Source organism: Pyrgilauda ruficollis, unplaced genomic scaffold, assembly GCF_017590135.1.
Source record: "Pyrgilauda ruficollis isolate IOZ18807 unplaced genomic scaffold, ASM1759013v1 scaffold6, whole genome shotgun sequence".
NCBI classification, from domain to species: domain Eukaryota; kingdom Metazoa; phylum Chordata; class Aves; order Passeriformes; family Passeridae; genus Pyrgilauda; species Pyrgilauda ruficollis.
Window position 1 is genome coordinate 10,936,543 of NW_024527710.1, and position 26,696 is coordinate 10,963,238.

At 47.9% G+C, this 26,696-nt stretch overlaps 1 protein-coding gene across 2 annotated transcripts; it reads right to left on the minus strand.

Annotated features, from left to right (window-relative positions):
* Positions 1–1,128: 1,128 nt before the first annotated feature.
* Positions 1,129–22,325, minus strand: DMBX1 (diencephalon/mesencephalon homeobox 1). 2 transcript variants are annotated; one of them, XM_041483399.1, is made up of 5 exons: positions 22,172–22,325; positions 7,794–7,959; positions 3,520–3,698; positions 1,987–2,341; positions 1,129–1,529 (listed from the first exon to the last, which is right to left on the minus strand). In XM_041483399.1, exons 2-5 carry the CDS (start codon positions 7,945–7,947, stop codon positions 1,129–1,131), a joined length of 1,089 nt encoding a protein of 362 aa, XP_041339333.1. In that variant the 5' UTR covers positions 7,948–7,959; positions 22,172–22,325. The 2 variants fall into 2 exon arrangements, with proteins under 2 accessions (XP_041339333.1, XP_041339334.1); XM_041483400.1 differs by lacking the exon at positions 22,172–22,325 and having other exon boundaries at positions 3,520–3,715; positions 7,796–7,947.
* Positions 22,326–26,696: the final 4,371 nt, after the last annotated feature.

Below are 26,696 nucleotides of genomic sequence, written 5' to 3' on the forward strand. Positions count from 1 at the left end.
TAAAGCCCCTGCTTACACCTGCTTTGCCTCCAGCAGTTCAGCATTTGTCACTTGCTACATTTTCACTTGATAACCACTTTCTGGACTGAGGGCTTGAGAATAGAATTTGGTGATCAGAGATTTTTTCCTAGACGCAGCTTGCATCAATCAAGTTTTTTGTCGAAGAACCATAAAATTCATGGTGTGTTAACACACCAAGAGTTCATATGAAATTTTTATTACTATCTATTGTCAAAGTAAGACCAAAATGATCTCCAAAAAGAAAACCCTGTAATTTGTAAATAAAATTTACACTTCACTGAAGATCAAAGAGGAAACAATATAGATCAAAAATAATCTGCAAATTTGGCCTGCATTTTCTCCCAGCCAGCAGTGTTTGGCCAATATTTTGTCCTCTTTGAGCAAGTGCTATTAAAAAGAAAATAAAAATGCCTGCATTATAGGAAGTGCTTAAACAGGAAATTCACCTTCAGATCATTTCCCGGTTGTTAAAAAATTTGCTTTAGCAGAGAAGGGAGAAGTGGAGTGGTGAAGTGCACGATCATGTCTCTTCCTCATGAACACCTTTATGATGCTGACCCAAGAAGAGCAACTAGCTACCAGCGGAGGTCAAGATGATGGCTGGTTTGTAACTCTGATACTAGCTACTAAAATTGAAAAGCAAAGGGGAATAAAAGCAAAAGAGGTCACAGTTCTGTAACACTGACAGTAACACACAGATGATGGGTGCTGTCAACATTATAAACTATATACAAGACAAGAGGCAGGACTCTTTCTTCCCCCAGAGAACATAACAACAACAACAAAATAAAAGGTGAATAAAACACAGTTGGCACCTTATCGAGGGGATGAGGAGAAGGGGCTGCTCCTGAACCTTACAGGCTGGACTCATGGCAGTCCAGAGGACAGTTCATCTGTCTAAAGACACATCCTCTCCCCCTTCCTCATTAAATACTCAGTGAAGACCAGGCCAGCAGCAATGTCTGACGCAACCGTGGTGCTGACAGGACGTTAATAAACGCAGAGTTTTCCCTGCGAGGGAGCACCTCACTCCAGGGGGAGGCGGGGGCGCGTGGGGATCCGAGGGTGCCGCGGCAGTGCCAGCCTCTGGCGCGCGTCTCAGGGCAGTCAGTTGGGGAGGGTGTCCAGCCCCAGCGACGCCGCGTGCTGCTTTGCCCGCAGCCTCAGGTTCTCAATGCTCGTGGTTTTACTGTTCAGGCTGGGCAGGGAGCTGGAGGCCTGCAGGATGGGGGAGGACCAGACCTGCTGAGCGTGGGACAGCGACTGGTAATAGGACTGACAGTGCAGGGAGCTCAGCGGGGCCATGTTGACGTTCATGCCCAAGTAGGGCATGGCAGACGGTGTCCCCATTTCAAAGGAGGAGTAATGGACCAAGTTGTTGGTGGCTGCCATGTGCTGGCGGAACTGCTCCTGCAGGCGGAAGAGGCTCAGGGGCGAGGAGGAGTAGGAGTGAGTCTGAGCCAGGCCGCTGCTGGACGAAGGCGTCACAGTCGCGCTGATAGGGGACTCTGTAGCAGGAGACAGAGGGGACGGGGGTTATTCCTACAGGCTGGATAAGCAGGTGCTTATTCACACCCCAGAAATGTTTGGGCAGCAGCATGGGCTTGTCTCTTGTACCAGAGGGCAAATGAGAGAGGGTGTGACAGCTCACGAGAGCTGAACTTGTGCCCTTCCCACACCTGGCACCTCAGAGTGTAGAAATGGGCTGAGCTCTGCTGCTGCTGGGCGCTGCTCTCCCCAACACCTAACTGCAGCAGAAGGTCTTTGCTCTTTCAGTGCTCCAGCTGCAGTGGAGATCCTGCCCTCTGTGGGACCTGTTCCATGCTGAGGACAAGCCTGGGCAGCCTATCCCTGAGCACCCACTGCACAGGGAATATGGGACGATACCCAAGCACCTTGGAAAGGGTGCTGACCACCAGCCTGCCAGGTGCTGACACCAACCCCCATCAAGGCGCTGCCCCTCACCTGCTTTTGGGCTCGCTCTCTTGCAGTTCAAAGTCTTGCTGTCCACACCAGGGCTCTTGTCCACTTTGGCCTCATCCAAGGTGCTCTTGAACTCCTCCTCTCTGTCGGTCTGGTCCTCGGGTGCCGACTCGCTGGCAGACTGCTCCGACAGGGTCAGGTTGAGGTCGGTGCCCACCTCGCTGGGGAGGCTCTGGACCTTCTCAGTGTCCGCGGTGGGAGCCTGGGTCTCCAGCACAGGGGGCTCCATCTTTCCCTCGCTGTGGCTCCCCTCACAGTCCTTCTGCTTCTGCAGCTGCTCTTTCTGCAGGCTGCGCTGCTTCTTCCGGAATTTGGCTCTCCGGTTCTTGAACCAGACCTTCCGTGCCACAAACAGCAAGGGAGAAAAGCCAGTGAGAGTCCTGCTTAGGGCCCAATTCAGCATCACTCAGCTTCAGGAGCTTCAGGGGAACCCCAAGTAATGAGGGGATGCAAGCCCACTGTGCCCAAAGGCCATTCCACTTTGCTGGACCTTAGAGCTCGACTGTTTTTACTGAATCTACAAATAACATTTCAAACAGACTAAAAATACCCAGCCTCTATACTGATTCTTTAACAGGCTCCACTGCTGGTGTTTTTTGGGGTTTTTTAGTTTTTTTCCCCTAAATTGGTTAGGCAGCTCATCCAAAAAGAATGTCTTGCAGCTGTAACATCTGAAGACTTTACACTGGCTTACAGTGTGTTAAGTTTCTAAAAACATTTGGTTATAAGTGTATCAAAACTATGATGGCAACACTCAAAGTATATCATTACAGGCATAGGCTGGTGTTTGGGAACTGCATTTAGGAAAGGGGAGAGAACCCATTATTTTTTTAACTTAAATCAGTAGACATGTATTATAAGAAATATATTAGCAAATCTTGTTTGTTGTTTGCTTGGTTAGATAAAGGGACAAAGCATTTTTTATATCAAAATGCCTTGATACTTATATAAAAGAACTACTTTTTTTCCCACAACTTTTTCTCTTCGCAGTTAAAAATATTTGCCTTTTAAAAGACAAGAACTGCTTCACCAGCAGGTTATGAACTAGCACATTTCACTAATTGAAACTGAAAAGCAAACAAAAACAAAAAGCAAACCCAAACCTTGGCCTGAGATGTTACAAATATTGACACTGGTGGAAAAGAGCAGCTGGAATTACTTGGGTCTCTACTTTTTTAGAAAGCCAGAAAAGCCTCACAAATAAATAAATAAATAGACTTCTGTTGCTGTTTCTAAAATTTCCCCAAAGAAATGTGAAAGAACAAATGAAAACCAGGGTACACTTCAGACAATCCTAAATTTAAAAAATGTGCGGGTGGATTAGAAGTTTCTTAAGCAGATGTGTGACTTTGGATAATTTTATCCTCTCTGCCCCTGCCTTTGACAACTTCACTGCCCCAAAATCTTTTCTTCCACTGCAAGAATCCTGGAAGGTCAAGGGAGCTGTCAGCCCTCTGGGAGCCCGGCTGTGTTCTTTTAAACATCCCCACTGGCAAACCCCCAAAATATTAGTACCTGGACTCTGGCTTCGGGCAGGTTTGTGCACATGGCCAGCCGCTCTCTCATCACCACATCTGGGTAGTGAGTCTTCTGGAAGGTCTTCTCCAGGGCCTCCAGCTGCTGGGCGGTGAAGGCCGTGCGACTTCGCCTTTGTTTGCGGTGCTGGGATCCATAACGTGCCTCCAAAATGATGTCTTGAAATGTACAGCCGTTGGAAGACAAGGAAAGTGGCCAATTTAATTATTGGAATTTGTACGCTGACAGTCGAATAAAGCATTTGCTAACATCAGACAAAACTACGGAATGTTTTTTCCATTCCTTTAGAGCTAGTAAAACACATACATATGGATTTTACTGGTGAACTGAGGTGTCCAAAGAGATAAAATCATTGCAGAGGGGTTAAAACTAGATGACCTTTGAGATCACTTCCAGCCCAAACCATTCTGTGATTCTAAAAGCCTGTTCTGGAGAGAGAACCTCTTCCTGTGACAGCTGTGAAAGCTGTTGAGAGACTCCAGTGCTGAATTTGATTGAAATAACTCAATCTGCTCCAATATCAGTGGGGCAGGACATGCAGATGCCCAGACCCTACCATGGCATAAGCATCGTCCATTAAGAAACAACAAAAAATGATGTGGGGACATTCACTCTTGCACTTTAATGTCTTGTGCATAGCCCACTGCAGTCTTCAAGGCATGATATTGGAGAGCTGTTCTGGGCTCCAGTTCAGAGAGCATTTAATCTCATGTGCTTTTGTGCGTTTTGCTCCAAAGCACATCCTTCACTGAGCACGGACACTCTCCAGCATCTGGGGTGGAAACACCAGCCAAGGCCACGTCCAGCCCCACTGGTTGCAAGCCCAGAGCTCGTGTGCTGAGCTCTTCTCTGCAGAGCACCTACTCACAAGGTCTGACTTTGCAAACCAAGCTTGGAAAATTGAGGGCAGAGAAGAAAATCAGACTGGGGAAAATCTGAGGCCAACAGTAAAGGGCTTGTTATTTTACCAGAGGGGTTATTATTGCACAACAGTTAGTGGGAGTAGAAAGATCTTAAATCAATGAAAATAAGTTACTTGAAAATGAAAAAAAACCCACCCTTTATTATGCAAGTTGGGACATGCTGTGCTACAGCCCTGGAATGAAACAGTCTGGCAAGAGGTTTGCTCTCATAGAGGAAATGCAGAAAGAGCAGTGTCTGGTATCATTTTTAATTCGGTTAAGAATGTGACTTCCAGTAGAAGGGAGGAATGAACACACGAGAAAACAACAGAACAGGGAGAAAAGCTGGCACCATCAGCACACGGAGCCCGATGAAGGCTCTGGCTGCTGTTTGTTTGCGCTTTTGTCACGAGCGTCGTGACACGAATCCAAACAATAAACAGAAACCTGCTGTCAGGCCACCCCAGCACCACACAGCCAGGCCTCAGACCCACTGGCTAATGAGCGTAGCAAATCAGCTTTGCACTGCTCAAACATTCCTCTTCCAAAACTTCCAGCTGTTCCATTCTAGGTCAGCACTCGCAGCGCCCTCCTGGGGCATTGCCAAAGCTGCGTGGTTTTGGCAACCTGGCAGAGATGTGATCAGGCTAAAGGTCTTCAACAATATAGTGCTGGTTGCATACAAGAGAATTTTGTGTTTGAGGAATCAGAGCTCCTTGGGGAGTTCAAATGCTGGTGATAAAGCTGCCCCTGTGGAGGCAGAGGGACCATCCTTGTGCATCCAGGCACAGCTCACAGTGCAGCCAGGTGAGGAAGAGGGACGTTCCAGCACAAGAAATTAAATTGAAGCTGCCCCAAAACACTTTAAAAAGCTAACATCTGTGTTTCAAGTACACGAAAACAGGAGAAAGGGCACTGGTTAAACACCCTACCTAAACACCCTACCTGCAGGCTGGAATATTCCCAAATTTCTAGAGTAGAGGTTAGACCTACCAGCTCCCCAGAGGCGGCAGCTCATGCATTAAGTTTGGCCACTCCAGCGAGAGGCAACCAGCAATTATTTTAATGTTTTAACTATGTTTTCAGGCTTTGTGCAGGAAGGAGAATATAAATTGCAGGTGAGGCTTTGCAGTTACCACCAGAAACCTCTGTTTTCTGACTTAAGGTCATTTGCTTTTGTGCTGCTTTATTCTGACTGTCCCTGGAAGGCAAATGAGATCTATAACCTGCACTGAAAGATATTCAGAAGTAACAGAATGTGAGGCAACTGCAAAGGAAACAGCTCATAGGTATATAATGCCTACACTGCCAATGATAAGCAGACAAGGGGACGGTGGGATTTAATTTGGAAAATCTTCCAGGTGGGTTATTAATTTTAAAGATAAGAGGTCAGGAAACCAATTGAATCTTTCAGTCAAGAATATGAGAATAGTTTTTTTAATTCTTTTTTTTATCTTCCTCTGCTTTAGCCTAGTTAGGGCCAAAGACATCTAGTCCTCCATGCTCTACTTTAAAAGATAGAGATCACAAACATCTTTCAAGAGATCCTTGCAGTTAGAAAAGGGGCACCTTGAGATGCAGGGTCTGCAAGGTACATTGCGGAGTTCAGGGCCATCTGCTCCCATCTGACAGCCTGCACACTGAAAGGGGCAGGGAACAAGGGGATGGATGACCAGGACAAGGACAGTGCTCCCCCCATCACTCTGCAGCCCAGGGGCAGAGCCAGGAGCAGAGTCCAGGTCTCTTTGATTCCACTTGGTTGTTTACTGAAGAGGATAGTGATCCCTGCTCTGCCCTGTGCCACCCCAAAAATCCCACAGGCCACTTAGAACCATGCTGAGAAGGTGACAAATAGCAGCTGGATAAGGGAACATTGCTGGCACAAATATCTGACAGCCAGCTGTGGCTCAATGATCCAAAGAGTCCAGGACTTTATCATCATGACTTTGTGGACTGCCCACCTGGGAGAACCTTCCTGAAACTTCTGCATCCTTATTTTGGCTTGAGCAGTTATTTGTCATATTTAGCCCACCAAAGCTCTCTGGACAGGTAATTTTTCCCACCTACTCTAGACTGGAAGGAATCCCTCTGCAATTTTTTTTTTTTTAACTTTAATATCAGACAACTAGAAAGCTATCTTAGAACAGATACACATTTTTAGGTAGTCAGGAAAGATAATTCCATTCTGGGGAAGTTTCTAGAATCACAAGTATGGTAGCTTTTTACTTTAGCTTCCACATCCTGGTTGTCAGATCTGCTTTACATCACTGCATCCAAGTCCAGACCAAAACAGTGATGTTGCAGCTGTTGATCACTTACACTGCAGGAGCCTTTGATAATCTGGATGTTTCATGGCAGGCTGAAATTTAGAGCAGATATATGTGCCCTACCACACCAAATATTCTCAGGTTTCCATTCATTATTTTTGAACAATTACTTCTACCAAGTCATAAAATACTGTCTGGGCTTTGCACTTCCTATTAATGAGAGCATCAGTGCAGCGCTGTTACCGCCACGGCTGAACACAGAAAACCAGCTCAGATGCTCTGGACCAGCAGCTCCTGTCCTCAACAGTGCTGTGTAAATGACACTGCCCCTGGGTAAAGTCACATGTGACATGATTTAAGCTAAAAAGCTGTTTTATGGAAGGCAGCAGGATCTGCAGGAAAGTGCCACCCAACACAAGGTCTAGGATCCCCAGAAAGGAACAGGTCAAGGTGAAACCCAAATAAGATTCAAATGAAGATCACCTCCCAGAGAGAAAAAGGGGTTTTTAGGAAAGAAGTGGAAAATAGTTGCTTGAAGAGACAACGTGGAGAAACAATCTATGGCCTGGGATGGCAGGAGGTGGCTGTCAGGGAATACAACACCTGGGTGCCTGAGCTGGGGAATCCAATTTACTTTGTGATCACATCCACTCTTGCCTTATTTACTAACAAGAAAGGGAAATTCTTTGCTGTTTTCTGTTCACTCGTTAAAAGACATTTCAGTGTCTTTTTAATTCTCTCTTTTCAATCCCATATAATGAAGCCATGTCCCGTCTCAGGATCCTGAGCTTCCCAGCTGCCGGAGGCCAGTCTAAAGCAAGGTGCCAGCACACACTGGAGGGCAAATGTCACCTGAGAGCTTGGCCACAGGGACAGCACTGAGGAGCACACCATGCCCCTTGGCCCTCTCACACTCCAGAAGAGCTTCACTCACTGCAAGCAACACGGATTTTTTTTTTTTTGTGCCGGATTTTTTTGGTTTCTTTGTGTGCGCAGGTTTCTCCGTTGTTGTTTTTTGGGGTGGTTTTTTTTGGGGTGGGGTTTTTAGCGCCAGGCAAGGGCACTTGCCATGAGTTGTCCTTACCAGCCAGTCTCTCTGCCAGGGTGAGGGCGTGCACGGAGGGCCGGTAGTCGGGCGCGTGCTGGGCCTGCTGAGCTGCCTGCTGGTGGAGGTTGTACATGGCGCTCAGCGAGTTCATGGCGTGCAGCGAGTAGCCGTTCACTCCATAGTGCTGCATGGTGACATCAACCTGCAAAACAACACCCACAGGAGACAGGGGCTTAGGGACCTGCTGTTCCAGCTGCCCGGGGTCTCAGCAGAGCTTTGGAAGTGCTGAGCTCAGAACTGAAGTGTTGCATGCAAGGCTCGTGTTTGACGTCTCAGCCCCAACAGGTTCTGGGACAGTAATGGAAATATCTTCTGTACACCTGAAGCATCATCAGCACAAGGCCAGCTTCCAAACTTAAAGCCCAGAATCTGACTATATCTCAATCATGCTGATCAAAATACGGGAAATTAATTTTTTTGCGTACCACAATACAGTTTATCATAGTACAGTGACTTTTAATGCATTGTCCTAGCTCTATCCCAGGGCTAGCTGGGATTTTGCCCCTATCACTGCCTACAGTGGACTATTTGTAATCCCAGTGCTGGAATATCAAATAATGTTTCTCATCTGAACTCACTCATTTATAATTTGTTTCCATTCATTATTCATTTTTCTAACAGGTCTTCTTAAGAAAACACAAATGATATAGGGAGGGAGGGTGGAAAAAGAGCGTGTGTTGTAAAAGAAAATAAATCTGCACCATAATAGCACCAAAAATGTTATGGCTAAAGAGGGAATAAGGTTTGCAATAAATACCGACATTTCATAACTCAATAGCAAGGAAATTATTTCAGAAAACTAATGGCTTTTTTTTCTAGTGTAGGCTCTGCGTGAAACTTCAAGCTCTTTTTCCTTACAGACCATCTGTAAAACTGAGCTAATATTGATCTCAAAAGCCAAGCAATGCTTCATTCATCCCTGTAAATGACTGAGGGCCTCCAGGATGTCGTTTCTGCAGTTTGTAAGACATCAGAAAGGAAGTTGTGAAACATTAGCCACAAAATAAATTTTTTAAACCACCGTTTACATCAGTAAGTCACCATCTGGAAAGTCAGTCCAATGAACAAATGCTCAGGGAAAGAGGGTCAGCCGGACTAACTTAAGGAAAGCAGACGTCTTTTCAGGCAGCCTCTTAGAAAACAATTTAAACACAGGAGGGAGGTGATGATTTCAGGAGAAATGCTCATGGTTTTAGGAGGAATGTGATGCATTGAACGGTGAAAATTTGGAAGAATGATTATCTGCTGTATTTTTTGTACTGCGAAAATTCCTTCGTATCTGCCTGTAAATGATTTACACCATGGAGGGACCGACTCATGGTGAAGAGGCAGAGATGGAAATGAGTTGGTGCCACTGGCCCTCCTGCTCTGAACTCCTGTTCTTTCTACCTTGATATAACAAGTACAAACATGAAGTGACCTTGTGCAACAGCCAGAGACCAAGTGGGAGTTCCTTGAAAAGCAGCTGAATTTAGTACAACAGGGTCTGGGCCATCTCATGGCTTCACCCTCACAAGCATCTCTGCACTGTGGTGCCCAGGAGCAGGGGAGGGGAACATGCAGCTGAGTTTGGTCAAACAGTCTGCCAGCCCAAGGATGACCTTCATGAATGTGAGCTCTGGTTCTGGGATTGTCTCTCAAACAGGCTGCAGAAATTATAAACCCGTAATTTTGGGATTTAGCACTCTGCTTCGTTCCTGTTTCCCCAAGACTCTCATTTCATTTTAGGTATCATTTCAGCACTGAGTGCCGTGGAGGGTGACAGGTCCGGGCGTGGTGACACCACAAAGACCTGACACACACCCCAGTGCCAGCTTCATCTGCTTTGTGTCTGCCTGGTCACCCACTCTGGATTGGCTCCCCACTCTTGTAAGATAAAATGTGAAAATGGACATTTCCCAAAGCTCACAAGGGTGCCATAGCTCTGCTCTAATGGAGCTTAGGAAAGACTTAAGCAATGACAAAATTTTTGCTGGTTCTCTGATCAAGGTGATGGACTTCACACACCAACAGGTTTTTGGCATTCTTATCTATTTTCCTCACAATGGGGTTCACAGCGAAGTTACAGCTGTGATGTTGCTTTCTGGGACTGCAAAGTTTTGCTGCTGGTGGCACGTGTAAAGGGACGTGTCCCAGTGACCTGTACCATTGACATGGCCACAGAGGACATCTCCCACCACCTGGGAAAGACTGGCCTGCGCTGCAGCCTCACCCTATCCTTGGTGTGGCTCATTTCCCAGGAGGATCATACCACCCAATACAGTTGTCCACTGCCTTGCTGTCTCAGACAAGGGCAGGACTGGCTTTTCTGGCCAACACAAGCAGCAAAACAGAGATTTGCAACTTCATTCTGCCTCCTCTCCTCTCACCACCTCACTCATGAGCCGGGTGGCTGGTTGCACCAGCTTTGGCCAGCGGGGTAGAGGTCTCAAAGCTTATTAAGTTCCTGCGTGTTTCGTGAAAACCATTTGAGGACACAGAACCTATTAACTGCCCTGGGCTGCTGCCAGACCTCTGTCCTTAATAGAGGCTGGAGAATCCACACCGGGGCTCAGCCTTGCCAGGAGATACGTGGGAGGCCAAGTGTCTCTGACTCCCAACTCACAGAAATGCCTGTTTTTCTTTTCTAATCCCCCTTGCATGTCATCGGCTGTGTAGGAAGCTGGGACATTAAAGGAAAAACGAAGAGGGAGAGGAGGGGAATTTTTCCCATACCATACAGTATTCCAAGGACACTGCCAGTGGTGCTGTGTCTGGAACCCGGTGTTTCCACTGAAACCCTTGCTCCAGGAATATTTTGGTGTTTTTGATTGTTAAAAGATGATTGTATGTGTACATTTTTGGGTGGCCTAGAAGAAAGCGCATTTAAAAAAAAGGAAAATAAAAAAGAGAAGGACCTCAGAGGGGTGGACTCATGATGGGAGTCAATGCCCATCACAGCTTTGGTGATAACTGCCTGTTACGCTGCAGTGCAGACAACAGGCAGAACTTCCTACTCACTTGTGCAGCAAATGTATCATCCCAGATTCTGTATAAAAAATGAGGGAATTTACTGAGTGAGACAGTTCAGCCGGGTAAGCAAAGTTAACTGAGACCACAAATAGCTCCTGTTTAACTGTCAGCTCCGAGCTCACTCCAACCCCAATAAATTAAATATTTAAAAGACATCATGCAGCAATTTTTTTTAATGGAGAAAGCCATTCATCAAGCCACTGCTGTGTTTCACAAGCTGTCGAATAGTGCTTACACTGGTTAAAATAATCTTTATATTTCATTAAGCAACCAAATAAGCTGATCCCTTCCCACTGGCTGTATAGATGGTTTTAATTTTCAAAATCTGCAAATGCATCTTTTATGTCTCTGCATGGCTGGAGGGCCTCAGGAACAGCCACAGCCAGGAGCAGGATGAGAGCAAAGTTTGAACTCCTGCTTTCTTGAAGGGTATGGGCTTGAGCAGCTGTGGATAAGCTGGGAGGGTTACAGGGTCCATCCTGAAAGAAAGAGGATTCCTCATCCCGATTTTGTGCATCAGACATCATTGAAGAGTTAGGAGCAGCCAAGAAAGGAGATGGAAGCTGAGGAAAGGCGCAGGAAAACAATAGGTGAGAGAAAAAAGCCCCTGGTGGGAGCCTGTGGGCTGATGCTGCAGCGTTTGCTCAGCACAGGGGGTGTGGGCAGTGCCTGGGCTGGCACCCCCTGGGCCGGTGGTCGCTCCCTGCACAGCCCCTCAGGGCAGCAGCAGAGACTCTCCCACCCCCAGCATCACAACCCAGCCCTCTCCCAGCTCCCCACCTTGCTCAGCACCGGTGTGAGATCTCCTCTCCTCACATGCCCTGCACCAGACCCTGCCGGGGCTCCCGCTCCTCCTGCCTTCACAATCCTGCCATTGCCACCCCAGGGTCAAAATCCCTCCTATGGCTCACACCTCTCACTTATGTTTTCGCTATGGAAGGCTCGTGGATTCTGTGCCTACTTTTCTTCCCAAGCCTGCAGACTTCTCAAACCTCAGGAGCCATGTCCTGCCAGGATCCAGCCTCACAGACAGCACATGGGATCTCCCCTAGCTCTAACTGCTGCTGTGAGAAATCCAGCTTTCTCCATTCCTGCTTTGCTTTGAGGCCAGGCAATGCAGGATTCTGCCCATCCCAGACTAATCCAGGGACCCCACCACTCTGTATTCCGCTGCTGCTGTTCAATCTGATGCACAACAATCTGCACACTTACCAGCCAAAACAGGAGCCCTGTCATCCCAGGGCAGAGCTGCACTGCTCCAACCAGCGTGGCTCCCATCCATCCCTTCCCAGCACTGGCCCTGACAACCTCAGGTTCCTCTAAAGCCATACAGCACAAGAGTGGTGCCATTTATGGTGCAGCACGTAACAGCGTGGCACACAGGGGAGATCTGACCCTGGGTTTTCATATTCTCAGCTTTGTACAAGGCTTTAAGTTCCCTTATTTGGCTGGCAACTAATTTTGTATAATTCTGCATGTAATTCTGTCCTGAGAGAAGATGTGAAGAGAGACCCACGCATTTCCTCACCAGCTGAAAACCCCTGTTCCTAGTGGCTTCTCTGTATGTGGAACTCAGACAGATCTGAGAAGAATTTCTTCTTATCTCATAGATAGAGAGGTAGAATAGAATATCTTCATTATCTCATAGATAATGAGGTATTAAAGTTTTCTGAAAAGTACCTGGCAAGAAAAAAATCCATATTTTCCCTTCTATCAGGAAAAAAACAAACCACCAAACCAAAATCACAAACAAGACATTTGCCCTTCTCAAGCAAATTCTGTTAGGTGAAATGATGCTGGGTGTAGGGCATGCAGCTTTGCAGGGGCTTTGGACCATTATCTCTTTTCCCTCCAAATAGTGAGTCATCCCAAATTCAAAGAAATACTGAGACTAAATTCATTGATCTACACGAGACACTCAGGGGTCATCATAAAGAATGAGGTAATAAAACCTCTGAGTTAGAAATACTGAATGATTCCTAGAGGTTTCAAGAAGATGATGCCAGTTTGCTTTTTACTGGTGGGCACCATGGGGTGCTGCTTTATCACTTCATGAAAGCTGTCCCCAAAATGGGAGGGTTGGTGATGGTAGAGAAGGTGTATGAGGCTTTCTTTACCGGGGAAATAAGCTGTACCAAAAAAAAAAAAAAAAAAAAATTAAATCTAGACTTCGAGAAGTCACTTTCAGAAGGGAATCTCAACACTATATTTCATTGCTTGTGGAGAGATTCACCACAGATAAATTTAAGGTTTGGAAGAGCGTGGCACAGCCTCAGGTCGGTGCCCTGATTCAAGGCACAGTTTGAGCACAAGAAAAAGATCATTTAAAAAAAAAAATCAAGCATGAAACAGAAGTGTGGTGCACTTGATTGGTGTTCAGGGATCTGCAGGTGACAGAAAAAAATAGGAGTAGCTCTGTCAGGTAAGAGGAAAGTTGTGGTCCTCAGCTTAAACACCTGCAAAGGTGCTACAAATCACTGCTGGTGTTTATGCAAAGCACAGGAACCCACTGCTCGTTACTAACAGGGAAAAACAGCAAATGGTTTGTGCTGCAACATCCTTTCCCCCTTACTACCAGTGGCAAAAAACATCATTGAAAATAGACTCACAGCAGAATATTCCCCCTGGCCTCCCCCAGAGCTGTAAAAAAAAAAAAAAAAAAAAAAAAAAAAAAATTAAATCTAGACTTCGAGAAGTCACTTTCAGAAGGGAATCTCAACACTATATTTCATTGCTTGTGGAGAGATTCACCACAGATAAATTTAAGGTTTGGAAGAGCGTGGCACAGCCTCAGGTCGGTGCCCTGATTCAAGGCACAGTTTGAGCACAAGAAAAAGATCATTTAAAAAAAAAAATCAAGCATGAAACAGAAGTGTGGTGCACTTGATTGGTGTTCAGGGATCTGCAGGTGACAGAAAAAAATAGGAGTAGCTCTGTCAGGTAAGAGGAAAGTTGTGGTCCTCAGCTTAAACACCTGCAAAGGTGCTACAAATCACTGCTGTGTTTTGTGCTTATGCAAAGCACAGGAACCCACTGCTCGTTACTAACAGGGAAAAACAGCAAATGGTTTGTGCTGCAACATCCTTTCCCCCTTACTACCAGTGGCAAAAAACATCATTGAAAATAGACTCACAGCAGAATATTCCCCCTGGCCTCCCCCAGAGCTGTTCTCATTTCATGCTTTAATTCCTTATTCAGAAACACTTCAAATCAGAAAGATAAATAACAAATCTTGGACTCTGTGTAACTCACATTGTAGGAAAACAGGCTCACTCTATAGACAGACATTGGGTTTATATGTATTTGGTGCTAAATGAATTACATACCTGGGGGTTATGAATAAATGACCTTAGCAAGAGGTTTTCTTCAATATTTTTTTTTAATATATCCCTAAATTTTCTAGATATAGAAAGGCCCAAAATAATGTAAGATAATAACCAATATGTTATAAATCAGTTTTGTTCCTCATGTGAGATTACCGAATATCTAAGGAAACAATTTCACCTTTGTAGTGGATGAAATATCAATAATTTGAAATACTGTAACACATCCTAATTCAAGTGCCAAAGTCTGAGAGCAGCATGCACTATAAAAACTATAAGGCTTCCAAAAGACTTTCCTTGTAACTGAAATAAGGAACTGAGAACAGCTCCCAGAAAAAACCCTGCAGGACTCTGCATTTCTAATCTTCCTGAAATATTTTTACCCCTGTGAATTTAGATTCCTGGATTTAAATAAAGTTAATTTCTAAGTGCAGAGAGAGATCACAATTAAGCAGGATCTAGTTAAACCTAAGTGACAATACACCAAAAGCCAAACCTGACCAATTACACCAATTCTTGCAGCTCACACTCAGCTATTCCTAGTGACCTTGGTATAAATAAAGAGATATTTTTTCTTAAAACCAGGAGGACTGCTAGCAGCTGAAATCTGGAAATACTTCCAGTTAGGGACAGTGTCACCAGTTTTGGGTAGAACTTGTCAAAAAAGTGACTCTGAGGCTGTGCTGATGATGAGCACAGCACCTCTGTTTGTAATGCTCATCTATTTGCAGTGGAAACATAACAGGATGCAAGAGGGCTTGTAATTTTTGTAAAACAAACCTCAGAGCATCCTGCGGAGACAAAAAAGTTTTGTTGCAGCACCCTAGAAGTTCTCAACACCAGGTTGTGAGCAGCTGAGGTGACAGGCCCTGGCTGTTAGGGGTAACTCGCATCATTTGCTGTGATTTTTATTTAAGGCTTTTGTGAAATGATCGTTTTTCACCTAAAAGATAACGGAATCGAGTGACTGATTAGACACTTCCCGGCAAAAGACTTTCCAATGCCTCTGTTTGCAGAGGCATTCTTCAGAGGGTAGGCTTTCTAGGTACAAAATAAAGAAAATAAAATTAAGATATCTCTAAAGGCTCTGCTGTTGACTCGGGGATAAGTTCAGGGCTTGGAGCCCAGCAGCGTGCAGTGCAGAGCCAGGAGTGGCATCACTAAACATCACTACGGTGCAAAATCCCTTGCTTGCCGTAATTTACACAAGACAAGCAGTGCTGACAGATCAAACCAGGACAAACCTCCCTTCTCCCCTTCAGAGCAGCACTCAAACCTCAGTGGAAGCTCTTGGAAATTACATTGAAGTGGAGCATTTTCCTGGAAAAAGAAAAGCTCTTGATATGAAGATCACTTTGACTCGTTTCTCATCTCATTCTGCTTCCAGATCAGCCAGCAACAACAACAACAACAACACAAACTCATGCATTTAAGATTTCTTATGATTAACAGCAGAATGGAAACTGAGCCCTGCAGCCCAGCTCTGCCAAGGCTGCTGCTGCAGGCTGCACATCCGTGGATGTGAAATGCGGTCGCATCCCGCTGCAGCCAGGCTGGGCTGCCCACCTGCTCTGCCCTCTCCAGACTTACAGCATCTCTGCCTCTGGACTGCCCTGAATTCAGAACTTGGAGAAACCCTAAAGCACCCTGCAATCTAACTACTGAATTCACGAACTGCTTAAAGGGTTTATCTTTGGTGTTTTTAAGAAAAGAAAAGCAACAAAGTACCTGCTCAGTCCTTCGCCTCGCCTCTGCTTTCTTGAGAAGCATCATTTTGTTTTTTCTAACACTGGCAAAGGGAATTTTCCAAACGAAACTCTGCCCTTTCCCAGGGCTGTTGGAAGCATGAGGGTGGCTTCCTGCTTGCTCTCTGCTCCCAAAACAGCTTTTGCCTGCAGCATATTTGATTGCAGATTGCTCCCATGAGCAAACCGACTGTCTTGGAAAGCAGCCTCTTGGGACTTCTGGTTCAGGAATCTCCCATCCCTGGAAGATGGAGCAATATCCTGGAGGATTTTACCCTTGACAGTCTCATTAAGAAGACAAGGATCTACAGTTCTGTGTCAAAATATGTTTTTAAGCCTGTGACCCTTCCTGTGTCTATCCTGAGCACCACAACCACGACGCTGATCTGACAATCTAACCCTGAGCCCTAACAAGGGAGATCAAACCCTGCAAGAAATGCACAGATAAGCTCTGTAAAGATTTTCTGAGGCAGTGTAAGACATTCCCAGCTCCTCTCCTGCTGCTCCCAGGTGCTGCAAGCTGGCAGCCAGGCTGGCAGGAGGGAATGCAGGATTGCCCTGGGTGATGCCTCAGCCCAGATGCTGGGCTCCACGGGCAGGCACTGGGATGAGGCACACAGGGAGGGTGATTTCTCCCCCCACCACCACTACTCATCAAGTAGAAAGTAAAAAGTTGAAGCTGTAAGTTCTGGGTGTTAAGCTGAGGGAGTTTGGTACCCACACAAGGAGAGGAGCAGTGTCTCTGTGAAATGCAGAGGTTTCTGCCACACCACTGGAGTTTAACCCTGCTGGCACAGAAGGACTTTGCTAGGTGCTCTTTTAGCTGATCACGTGGAGGGTTGTGAGGTTATGATGCCAAGTACAATTCTGCTCGAAGGTGGTTTTGAGAGATGGAAAGAGCAAGCAAAATTTGAAAGCAACAGGAGCTGAGAGCTGAACTCAGGATGTTTCTGCAAGTTCAGCTGGATCCTGCCTCTGCAGATGATTCTTGTAGCACTCCAAATAATGGTCACAAAACACAGGATGGCAACTGCTCAGACTTAAATCAGCTATAAGGCAAAATGACAGACAATCCTACCTTTGTCTAAAATGAAAAAAAAATTACCCAAACCTGAAAGGCAGCTCCACAAGCCATGCAATTGTGGGGGGCTTCTAATACCTTAAAAGAATAAACCAGAAGTTTTAAGTTTTTCTTCTCTGCAAGTGGCAATACGAATATTCATCCTACCACTAAAAAAAGACTCTTGAGCTCAGTGGCTTTTACAAGGAGGGGCTGGGGTGGAGAAAAGACTTGTGCCACCTTAAAACAGGGCCACAAAAGGGAGTTAGTGGCAGCAGTGCCAGGGGCTGGGGAGCACCACGGGCGCATGTAAGGCTTCCTTTCCCGTAAGCCTTTGGATCCCTACACCGAATTCAGCTCGGCTGCCAAGGTAAGCAATGTATTTTGGCCACCAGCAGGTGATCTGTGCTCTAAGGAGCTGCGTGCTGTAAAGCAGACAGAGCTGCTAAACGTCTGCTGGGTTTTGGGGCGAGACTGAAGTCCCTCAGCAGAGGCACGTTCACCCACCCCGGGCTAACACACGCCAGGAGCTCCCAGAGCTGCTCCCTGCTCGCTCTGCCCGGAGCTCGGCACGGCTGGAAACACCAGGTTGCCACATCTCCCTTGGCAAGAACATTTCCTCCCTGGCGAGATCCATCAGCTCATCTCCCCGAGTGCAATTGTGAATCTTTCTTTGGAAGATCCTAGTGGAGCTCCCAAGCATCACGTTCACTCTTTCGGTTTTACAGTTTTGCTGTTACTTACAGCTCCATTTCTCTAATCAGTATTTGCGCTGGCCATGCAGAGGCTGCTGTTGGTCCTAAGAGAGCAGTGCCAGCTACCCACAGCTCCTGGTGTAAATATCTATTTCCCTCCCTTCGGAGAACTGCTGGTCCATCCTGCTCCCAGCCCTCCCTCAGAGGCTCTCTCCTTCCCATGAGCTGTAATTCTACCAGAACTGCTTTAGGAAATAGAAGAAGTCTGATCCAAAACCTAATGAATTTAAAAGAAAAAAAAATCAATTTCAATAACTCTCAGAGTGAAATAAACTGATGGGAAAAGACCCAGGGTTTGGCTAACCCCAGTGCACCATGAATTAATTCTTGACTATTTGGCTACATTTCCAAATTCTCCACCAGCACATTTTGATGGAAATTCCCCCAAAGTAGATTAGTTTTTTAGCAGTTGTACAGGATTGGAAAATTTGGGATTTATTGAACCCCTGTTCTTCAGCATTTTTCCTATTCCTACGTTTTTCCAAATGAAGCAAGGTAGCCATAAACATTCTGTTCAGACACAAGCTCTGGAAACCAGCACTCAACCTTTTGAAAGGGTTTAAGCCCAGCTGACGTTCGTCAGTGCCTCAGTAGAAGCATTTTCAACTTGACAAGCTGAATTTTGAGTTGCCCCTGAAAAACCACTGGAATCTTAGAAAATGTGGACTGCTTCTAGCTGAACAGTTTACCCATCATGTAACCAGTAAAACCAGTAGGGAGCTATATCAGAAGACCTGGTCCAGAACCTTCTCTGCAGCAGCTTTGTTTCGTCAGGGCTGGTTGTGAAAATGACAGAGGAAAAAGAAACTCTTCACTCCGGCTTCTTTTCATCCGATTTCCCTCTTTCTCATCAAAATATTCTTTTAAGGGATAAAGACACTGGGAACCAAAGCCACTGCAGTCACTCCCTGTACAACTATATTGTGCAAAACTTGCCTGGCAAGCCTGCCCTTCTGTGATTTGTGGGAAGCTCCTCTGACTCTGTTCCTTTGGTGCAGGCAGCGACACTGGCACTAAAGAAAAGCAACATCTGCACCAGCTCTGTGAAACAGAGCTGTGCCTTCTGATTCGCCAGTAAGATCACTTCTCATGTGTGTGAGCATGAGGAGAACCTCCTATTTAGACATCAAGATCTCTTTAAATTAGCAGGAAAAGCTGGAAACCTGATCTAAACCATCTTTCTGTGTACTGGCAGTACAATTTTGAGTGTATTTTTGCATTGACTATGTTGGCATAATTTAATACAACCTCTCATCAGTCACGGGGTAACTCAGGGTTGAAGTCACTCTTACCCTTTCAGGAATTTTGTGCCCATTGCAGGTCTTAGTTAGCATGGAAAAACCAAACCTAGAAACACAATCCAAAAGCCAAAGGGTTGTAGGTCCAAGTCTCTCTGGCTGGGGCAAACAAGGAAGTGGGATTGACTTGCACCAATTTACTCATGGGTGACAAGTGAACATGGAAGGGATAAGCTAAACAGTCAGCAAGCCAGTTCTGAGATGTGGTCAGGAGAAACACAGAGCAGTGAGAAACTGCAGATTTACTCTCTGCCCGCCACTGCACGGGGGATGTGGGCCAGGGAGGGTGGAAAACCTCTCATCCTCAGGGTGAGTCCCATCCTAGGACAGGCAGGGCAGAGGAAAAGCCTGATCTGCACTAGGGCACCCCATGGGGCTCAGCCTTTGCCCTTCATCGAGAACACCACCCACGTCCTGCAGGTGTGTGAGGTACCCAGCAGGGTCAGCTGTCCACGGCTTGGAAACTCAGGGAGGAGAGGGAAAAAAGGAGCAGATATTGCTTGAAAAGCTGGGGAAGGTGGGTGCTGAAGGGTACCCCCGCAGCCCTCCTCGCTGAGCCCCGGGCAAGCTGGGAAGTGGCCAGAGGCTCCCCCAGCCCGAGGAGGGTCTCACCCGACCCAGCTAAGAGCAGATTTCCCTTCTCTTTCGCTTTGTGTTCCGTGCGGACGTGAGGGAGGGAGAGGGTAAATAAACCCCAAACCCTCCAGCCCTGCCTTTGGGGAAGCGGGAGGCTACTTCAGACAAAACTGTTATCCATTAACATCCAATTATCACTTGGTCCAAGCCATTAATTATAAATCAGCCTCCTAATTGGGATAATTAGCTCTCTGCTACTTAATGTAGTATGACTGATGCGTTTGGAAAGAAGGTAATCAGTCCATTTGTTTAGCGTTAGGCGAACAAATCCAACTCTCATGGTTTAATTTCAGCCGCAGCCTTCCCCCCTCGGCCCACCATCAGCATTCCGGGCTCATCGCAGCTCCGTTAATTGTTTGGGAATCACGGCAGGGATGGACACACGCATCTCCGCGGGGCTTTCGGGACAGCGGCCCCCAGCCCGGGGATGCGACTCGCCTCTCCCTCGAGGGGAATTGCCGGGATTTTGGGGAGGGGGTTAATTAGACGGGACGGGTTTGAAGCTGAGCGCGACCCCAGAGTTGGGATCGTTCCGGAGAAGCGAGGGGCTCCGCTCCTCTCATCCCCCCGCCACCTCGGCCGGGCCTCGCCTCCAGAAACCATTTCAGGGAGAGCGGAAAAACTTTCCTCTTTATCCCCCCCCCCCCCCCCCCTCCTTTTCCCCACTTCCTCTGGATGTCTCATTAATGCCGGCTGCTCGGCGAGCCGCCGATAGCTGCGGGACATGATTAGATATTTATTACTGTCATTTACATGGAAAACTTGAGCTAACCAAGTGGAACTGGAGGGGGCCGCCGGAGGGGACGGGATGAGGCGGAGCGGTGACATTTCTTTTTCCCCGGCGGAGGCGGAATGCGGGACACGGGCTGGAGCAGAGGCTGCGGGGACAACCCCGCAAAGTCCCCAGCCAGGGGCAGGGGTGTTGGGCCGAGCCCTCCCCGGGTCTGCGGCTGCGATACCACCTTGCTCCGGCCGCCTTTCGTTTCCAAAGGCAGCGGGCAGCGGTCGGTGCGGGAATCCCACCGGGAAACGGGGGATGCTGCCCCCTCCCTCCTTTCTGCTGACGGCCTCGCCGAGGCGACCCTCGGGGACACCAAGGACCTGTCCCGAGATGCGCTGACCCCTTTTTTTCCCGAGGCGCCGGAGGTCGCCGCCTGGAAATAAATGAAAAGCGCAGCCGGGAAAAGCCACGGACCGCGGGGACAGGACGGCTCCGTATGGGGCTCTTCTTGTCCCTTCTCTCCCCAAATAAAGGGATAGGCACGGCAAGCGTCGCAGTCAAAGCCCATCTCCATCGGAGGAGAAACTTCCCCGAGAGCCTTGCTTTGGGCTGGAGCAGCCCGTGTGTCCGGCTCCCCGCAAGGCTCCCGGGAGCTCACCCTCGCCCTCTCCTCGGCCCCTGCAAGGGGAACGGGTCCCGAGTGCCCCGGGCAGCCAGCACCGAGTGGGGACACGGACTTTTTTCCGCTCAAGTGCTGGCCGCGGCGGAGCACAACCCACCCCCCTTCCCTATCTGTTATCCCATGGCCCGAGGGGCGACTCTGGCGGAGATGTATGAGATCTCTTGCGGTAAAAATATGCATGCGGATCCCCATTTGGTTAGCCCTATAATGGAGGTGTAAATAGGTTTCGACTGCGAAGCCCTTAATTTATCAAGAAGGGCTGACAGCGCAGGTCCGGGATTTATACACCCCTTAAAGAGGGAGAGCGTGCAAGGGGGCCGCAAAGACCGGCCTGCCAGCTCCTTACAGGGGGCTCCCCGTCCGTTTTGCCGTCTAACCTCGCAGCGGCGTGATGTGGGGGTGTGATTTGTCCTAGAGAGGCTTCCTAGCGCTGCCGGCATCTTGCCCTCCCTGCCGTCCCTTCCGCACTCAACTTCCAGCCGCACCAGAAAGAAAAACAAATCCCGGAGCCATCCCGAGCGGGGCCACCGTCCCCGGCTCCCGGGCCCGCTCGGGGCTGTTTGTGCCCTCGGTAGCTCTCCCCAGGCTGCGCAGCTTACTAAAACATCACTATGTAAATAGAGGAAAGTCGGGCTCTCTTCTCGCGGAGCCCGGCTCACGGAGGGATGCTCGTCCCCCACCATTCCCCGAGCCGGGTTACAACCCTCGCATCCCCGCCAGCTGCCTAAACCCGCACCGGAGCGGGCTGGCACTTGGAGTCCATAGGAACGAGGCCCCGAACTGGTAGTGGGGTTTGCATTATTTTTTTTTTTTCGCGGTAGTTTGGATTTTTTTTTTTCTTTTGAAGCGCGGTACACCTCAAATAAACAAGAAAAAAAAAAAAAAAACCAACAACAACAACAAAAAAAAAAGAAACAAAGAGGGACAGGAGGACAGATTTGCGCTGGAGCCCGGGCTGCGCTTCTCCTCGGCGGTGCGCGCATCCCTGCCAGCGGTCCCTCCCCGGCCGCACATTCCCCCACGGGCAGATTCCCAAAGCAATCCCCAAAGTCCTCTTCGCTCCCCGCCGGCATCCCCAGCCCAGCCGGCCCCGCGCTACCCGGGGGTGCGGGGGGTTCTTACCTGGGGCGGCGGGGCAGCCTCTCGGCCGGCCGTGGGAGCGGGGACACGCGTGGGAGCGCGGCGCTGCGCCCCGGCCCGCCCTACTCCATCCGCCCGCGCTGCCTGCGCGCTGCCTGCGCGCCCGGCGGAGCTGCCATCTACCGGGAGTCAGCATTGGAGAAGGATTTTTAAAAGGAGCTTCATAGCGACCCGGGAGCTACCCAGCAAGATTTTCAATGGTCCTCCACCCTGTCAATCAAAACGGGGCTGCTGGTACACCCCCCACCGCCCAACACTTCTTACTAGTCATTTACTCCAAGCCGAGGTGTAAACGCCTAATTAAATCCCTGGAAGCGGACGGGATGCCGGTGGAGGGAGGAGGGTTAGAGTCAGGACCGGAGGGGTGATGGGGTCCGTCAGCGCAGGGAAGGGAAGCCGTGCCTCTCTCCGCGCCCCCCGCTCAGCACCGCGCTGGATCACACCCTGAAGTTTCCCTCTCCCCCGACGGCCCCTGGGTGATGCTGGTGGGGGATAATCTCCCAACTTTAATTACAGAGCGGCCGCGGCCCCCCACCCTCCTCCTGGCCGCCTCGCTGTCCCAGCTTTGTCTGCTGCACCCCTCCAGTACTCTTTAAAATGGGGGCTTGGGGGAACGGCCGGGGTCTCAACACGGAGAAATAAAACAGGAGCGGTGGAAGGAGCTCAGAGGAGCCTTGGGCGACGGATTCGCCGCCCGCCCCGTCGGGAAAGCTCCGCTGCGGCAACCAGGGGAGCCGGGAAAAGCACAGGGAGGGACAGCGGGCAAGGGGGGACCCGGCCGAGCTTCGACGGGCAAGGAACGAGCACTTAACGCACCTCGCCGCTCATGATATTTATTCTTTTTTTTATACTTTCCCCCGAAATACTTTTTTCCTTTCCTCCGGTATGTAAAAAGTGGAAAACCAACTTTTCCCTTCCTTGTATTTCCTTTTCTTTCCCTTTTTACTCTCTCTGCGGGATTTTCGCAGGTACCTTCGTCCAGCGGCCCGGCTGGTTATCTGGCAGAGCTCACTAACTGGAGCGGTGGTTGTGTTTGCTTTTCAGCTTTGCCATGCCTTCGCAGCAGAAAGAGCAGTTTAAAGCTTTAGAGAGATTGCTAATAGATGCCAGTTCCTTGCCTTTAGATTCTCTCCCAGCCCAGGAGGATTTAGGATGGGATTGGGAGACGAGACGCCATTTCAGGCTCCAAAACACCCTGTTTTAAAATGACTGCGGGTAAGAGGATTAAAACAATAATACCCTTCTCTTCTTGAAGGTTTTTTTTTCCCTCTCTCCCTCCTATAGAAAAGATTTCTTCTCCCAGAGCAAAACCGTTTAGACAGGAATTAAGGNAAAAAAAAAAAAAAAAAAAAAAGGATCGGTCTTTCTCGGGACACCAGAAGGCTCCAAGTACCACTTTCTTGTATTTATTTTTTATTGTATATATTTATTCTTTTTTTTAACCATAGGTTATGGGGTACCAAACGATCGACTCGGGAAAGAGAGGGAGGGGGTGAACCTATTGAAATCTATTCCAACCTATTCGTGCCCTCGCTCCGCCGATGTCCCGCTCGCCCCCAGGAGCGAGGAGAGCCCCTCGCCCCCTGCTTCCCCCCGCACCCTCGACACCAACCACCCGCTTTTGGCCACGAAACCGATTGGGCGAAACTCGGCGCTCTGATGGCCGCGATCTCTTTTCGGGTACGTTTTTCGGGGACCCGACCCCGGGCCGGCCTGGGCAGCACCCCGCACAAACAACGCGGAGCGGCCCTTCTGGCTTGTTTTGAGGTGCCCCTGCAGGGGACACCACCAGTGCCACCTCCCCCCGAGTTTGCCAGCGGCACCTTCCCTTCTGCGCTAATCACAACGACTCGGAGCGGGGCACGGCGGGGAGCCGGCTGGCGACGCTTCCCAAAATTCAGCGGTCCCCCTGGAAGCCCCTCCTCGCCCCTCAAAACCCGTCTGGGAGCAGCTCCGCGGACCTGTAGCTCGCGGGATCCGGGGCACAAACATCGACCCCGGGGGACAAAAAGCTGCCCCAAAGCCGGCAAACTTGGCGGGGCTGCTGCGCTCCGAGCAGCGGGGAAGGGGCTCCCGCGGGCCGGGGGCTCTGCCTGTCCGGGCTGGGGCAGCGCCCCTTCTCAGTTGTTTCTGAGTTGTCGCTTGCAGCCAGGCACGAATTCCCAACCCCTGCGACCGCGATGTCACCATTGTCTCGACTCTCTGCTCGCTGACAGCACGGGAGATTTCGTAATGACTTCGACGAAAAAAACCTGTTTTAATTCCTCCCTTCCCCTCGAAGAAATAATAAGAGTTTCCCTCTGTCTTCGGAGTATCTTCCCGAGCTCTCCAGCGACGGCATTCCTGCCGTTTAACCAGCCCCCATAAATAAATAATTGCGTTTAATTCGGCTCTTATTCGCAAAACGAGTAAACAGCGCATTTAGCGCAGCTCGGAAAAGTGACCCCAGTTTGTCTGCGGAACGGATTTATCACATCTCCCCCCCGGCCCGAGGTATCGATGGGGCAAAGCATCAGGGAATCGGCGCCACTCGTGTCCAGATTACAGGGGTTTCTTCCCCAAAAAGCGGGGAAGCGAGGGAGGGGTGCGGAATGCTCAGGAGGAGGGAAGGCAGCCCCGGGGGGACCCCCCAGGAGCCCCCCGCTCCCCCATGAGCCTCCCCAGCCACTCCGGAGCTCCTCAAACTTGTGTCTGGCACCGGGTCCGACACGAAACCTCGGCTCGGCTGGGCGAGAAATGGTTCTTTTCACTCCTGCCAAAATAATAATAATAATAATAATAATAATAATAATAATAATAATAATAATAATAATAATAATAAACAACGGAGGAGACGAGGGTAGATATCGGGCAAATTTTTCTCCGTGAGTTTTGCCTCACAGAACAAAATGAAATATGGAAATAAATAAATCTGCCACCCAGACTTGATCCTGCTCTTTGAGACGGGGTGGGAGGAATTTATTAGTTCGCCATGTAGTAAGGATATTTTAAGTTTTCATGATATTAGCAGTTGGCAAATATTTTTGGCAAACTGTCTGGGACTTTACATGTACCAAAAAATCCCCTTCGAAGACAATTTTTTATGTCTTTCCTAAGTAAACCGTGAATTTCAGGCTTCCATGTAGGCTCTAAGCCCCCTCACCTGCATGACGGGAAGGACAGCTGCTACTCTTAATTTGAAAAACTGCTTATTTTGTGGGGAAAAAAAAAAAAAAAACCAAACAAAAACCTAACCAAACAACAAAATAAATAGTGGAACGATCGGGTAATAATGTTGGAAGAAAATTGTGGTTTTCTAATTTTATTTAGAAATACATATATTTTCAGTATCTCAGGTATTTAACATACACCACTCCATCCCCATCCCCATCCCTGCAGAATAATGTATTTGCATTTGCACAGAAATCGTGGTCCTTTCCTCCAGAACAACTGAAATCAAAGCCAAGCTGGTTATGTTTTAAACAGCTAATGCATTAACTCCCTCCCTCTCTCTCTTTGTGGGTTTTTTGTTGTTGTTTGTTTGTTTGGTCGTTTGGCTTTTTTTTTTTTTTTTTTTGTGAATTTTATAATACCTCTTGCCAGGACAGTAAACTGTGTTAAAGAAGTGAAAATTTAATTTTAGGCTGAATAATGAGAAATATAGCTCCATCTTTGGAAGATGGACAAGGAAGAAATCTCGGAACACTTACAAGCCTGCTTACCCCTGGATCTCTGGCAAATACAGTGCAAGACATTTCTACTTGCCTCAAATTATAATGGCAACAAGGTCTTAAAATAGCTACTTAACTAAATCAAGGCCACTTTGCTGCTTGGTTTTGTTTTGGATTGTTTTGGGGTCCCCCACATCTCTCTCTCTCTCTCTCTCTTTTTTCTTTTTTAGTTTTTTTTTGTTTTGTTTTATTTTTTTTTATTTTATTATTTTTTTTTTTTGTATGGGGCATCTTTTGGGGGTTTGAAATGTTCCAGACATTGTCCAGTACTTTGTCCCCGACGCCAACCGCATTCGTGTGAGACCGAAAGGGGATTAACTTGTGAACTTTTAAAAATCAGAACTTAAATGAGAGGCAAATCTAGGCCACAGCTCATTGTGGGAACCGTTTCTTAAGCAATTAAAGCGAGAAGAAATTCCTCGCAGCCTTTTTCCTTAAAGCAGCTTTCTGAAGGATTTAAGGAGGACTAGTGTCCGGTCCATCAAGAAAGATTTAAACTGCACAGTGATATAGAAAATCTCCACTTGCTCTTATTTAAAGGGGCACTATCACCATTTCCATAAGACCCTTGACATTGTTTCTTTAATCTTGTTTATAAACTTAAACAGATTTAAAAAGTTTTTTTTCTCTTCTCTGCCTCCTTTTTTTTTTTTTTTTCATGAATTCATTGAAAATATATTTGATGCAGTATTTGAAAAGAGACCAAAATAGGCTCTCAGTTGGCTCACAGTTAAGGATTTTCTGTTACTAAAAAGTCTCAAGCCACAGCTTGCTACATTTCTCCTTTTGCTCTTGGA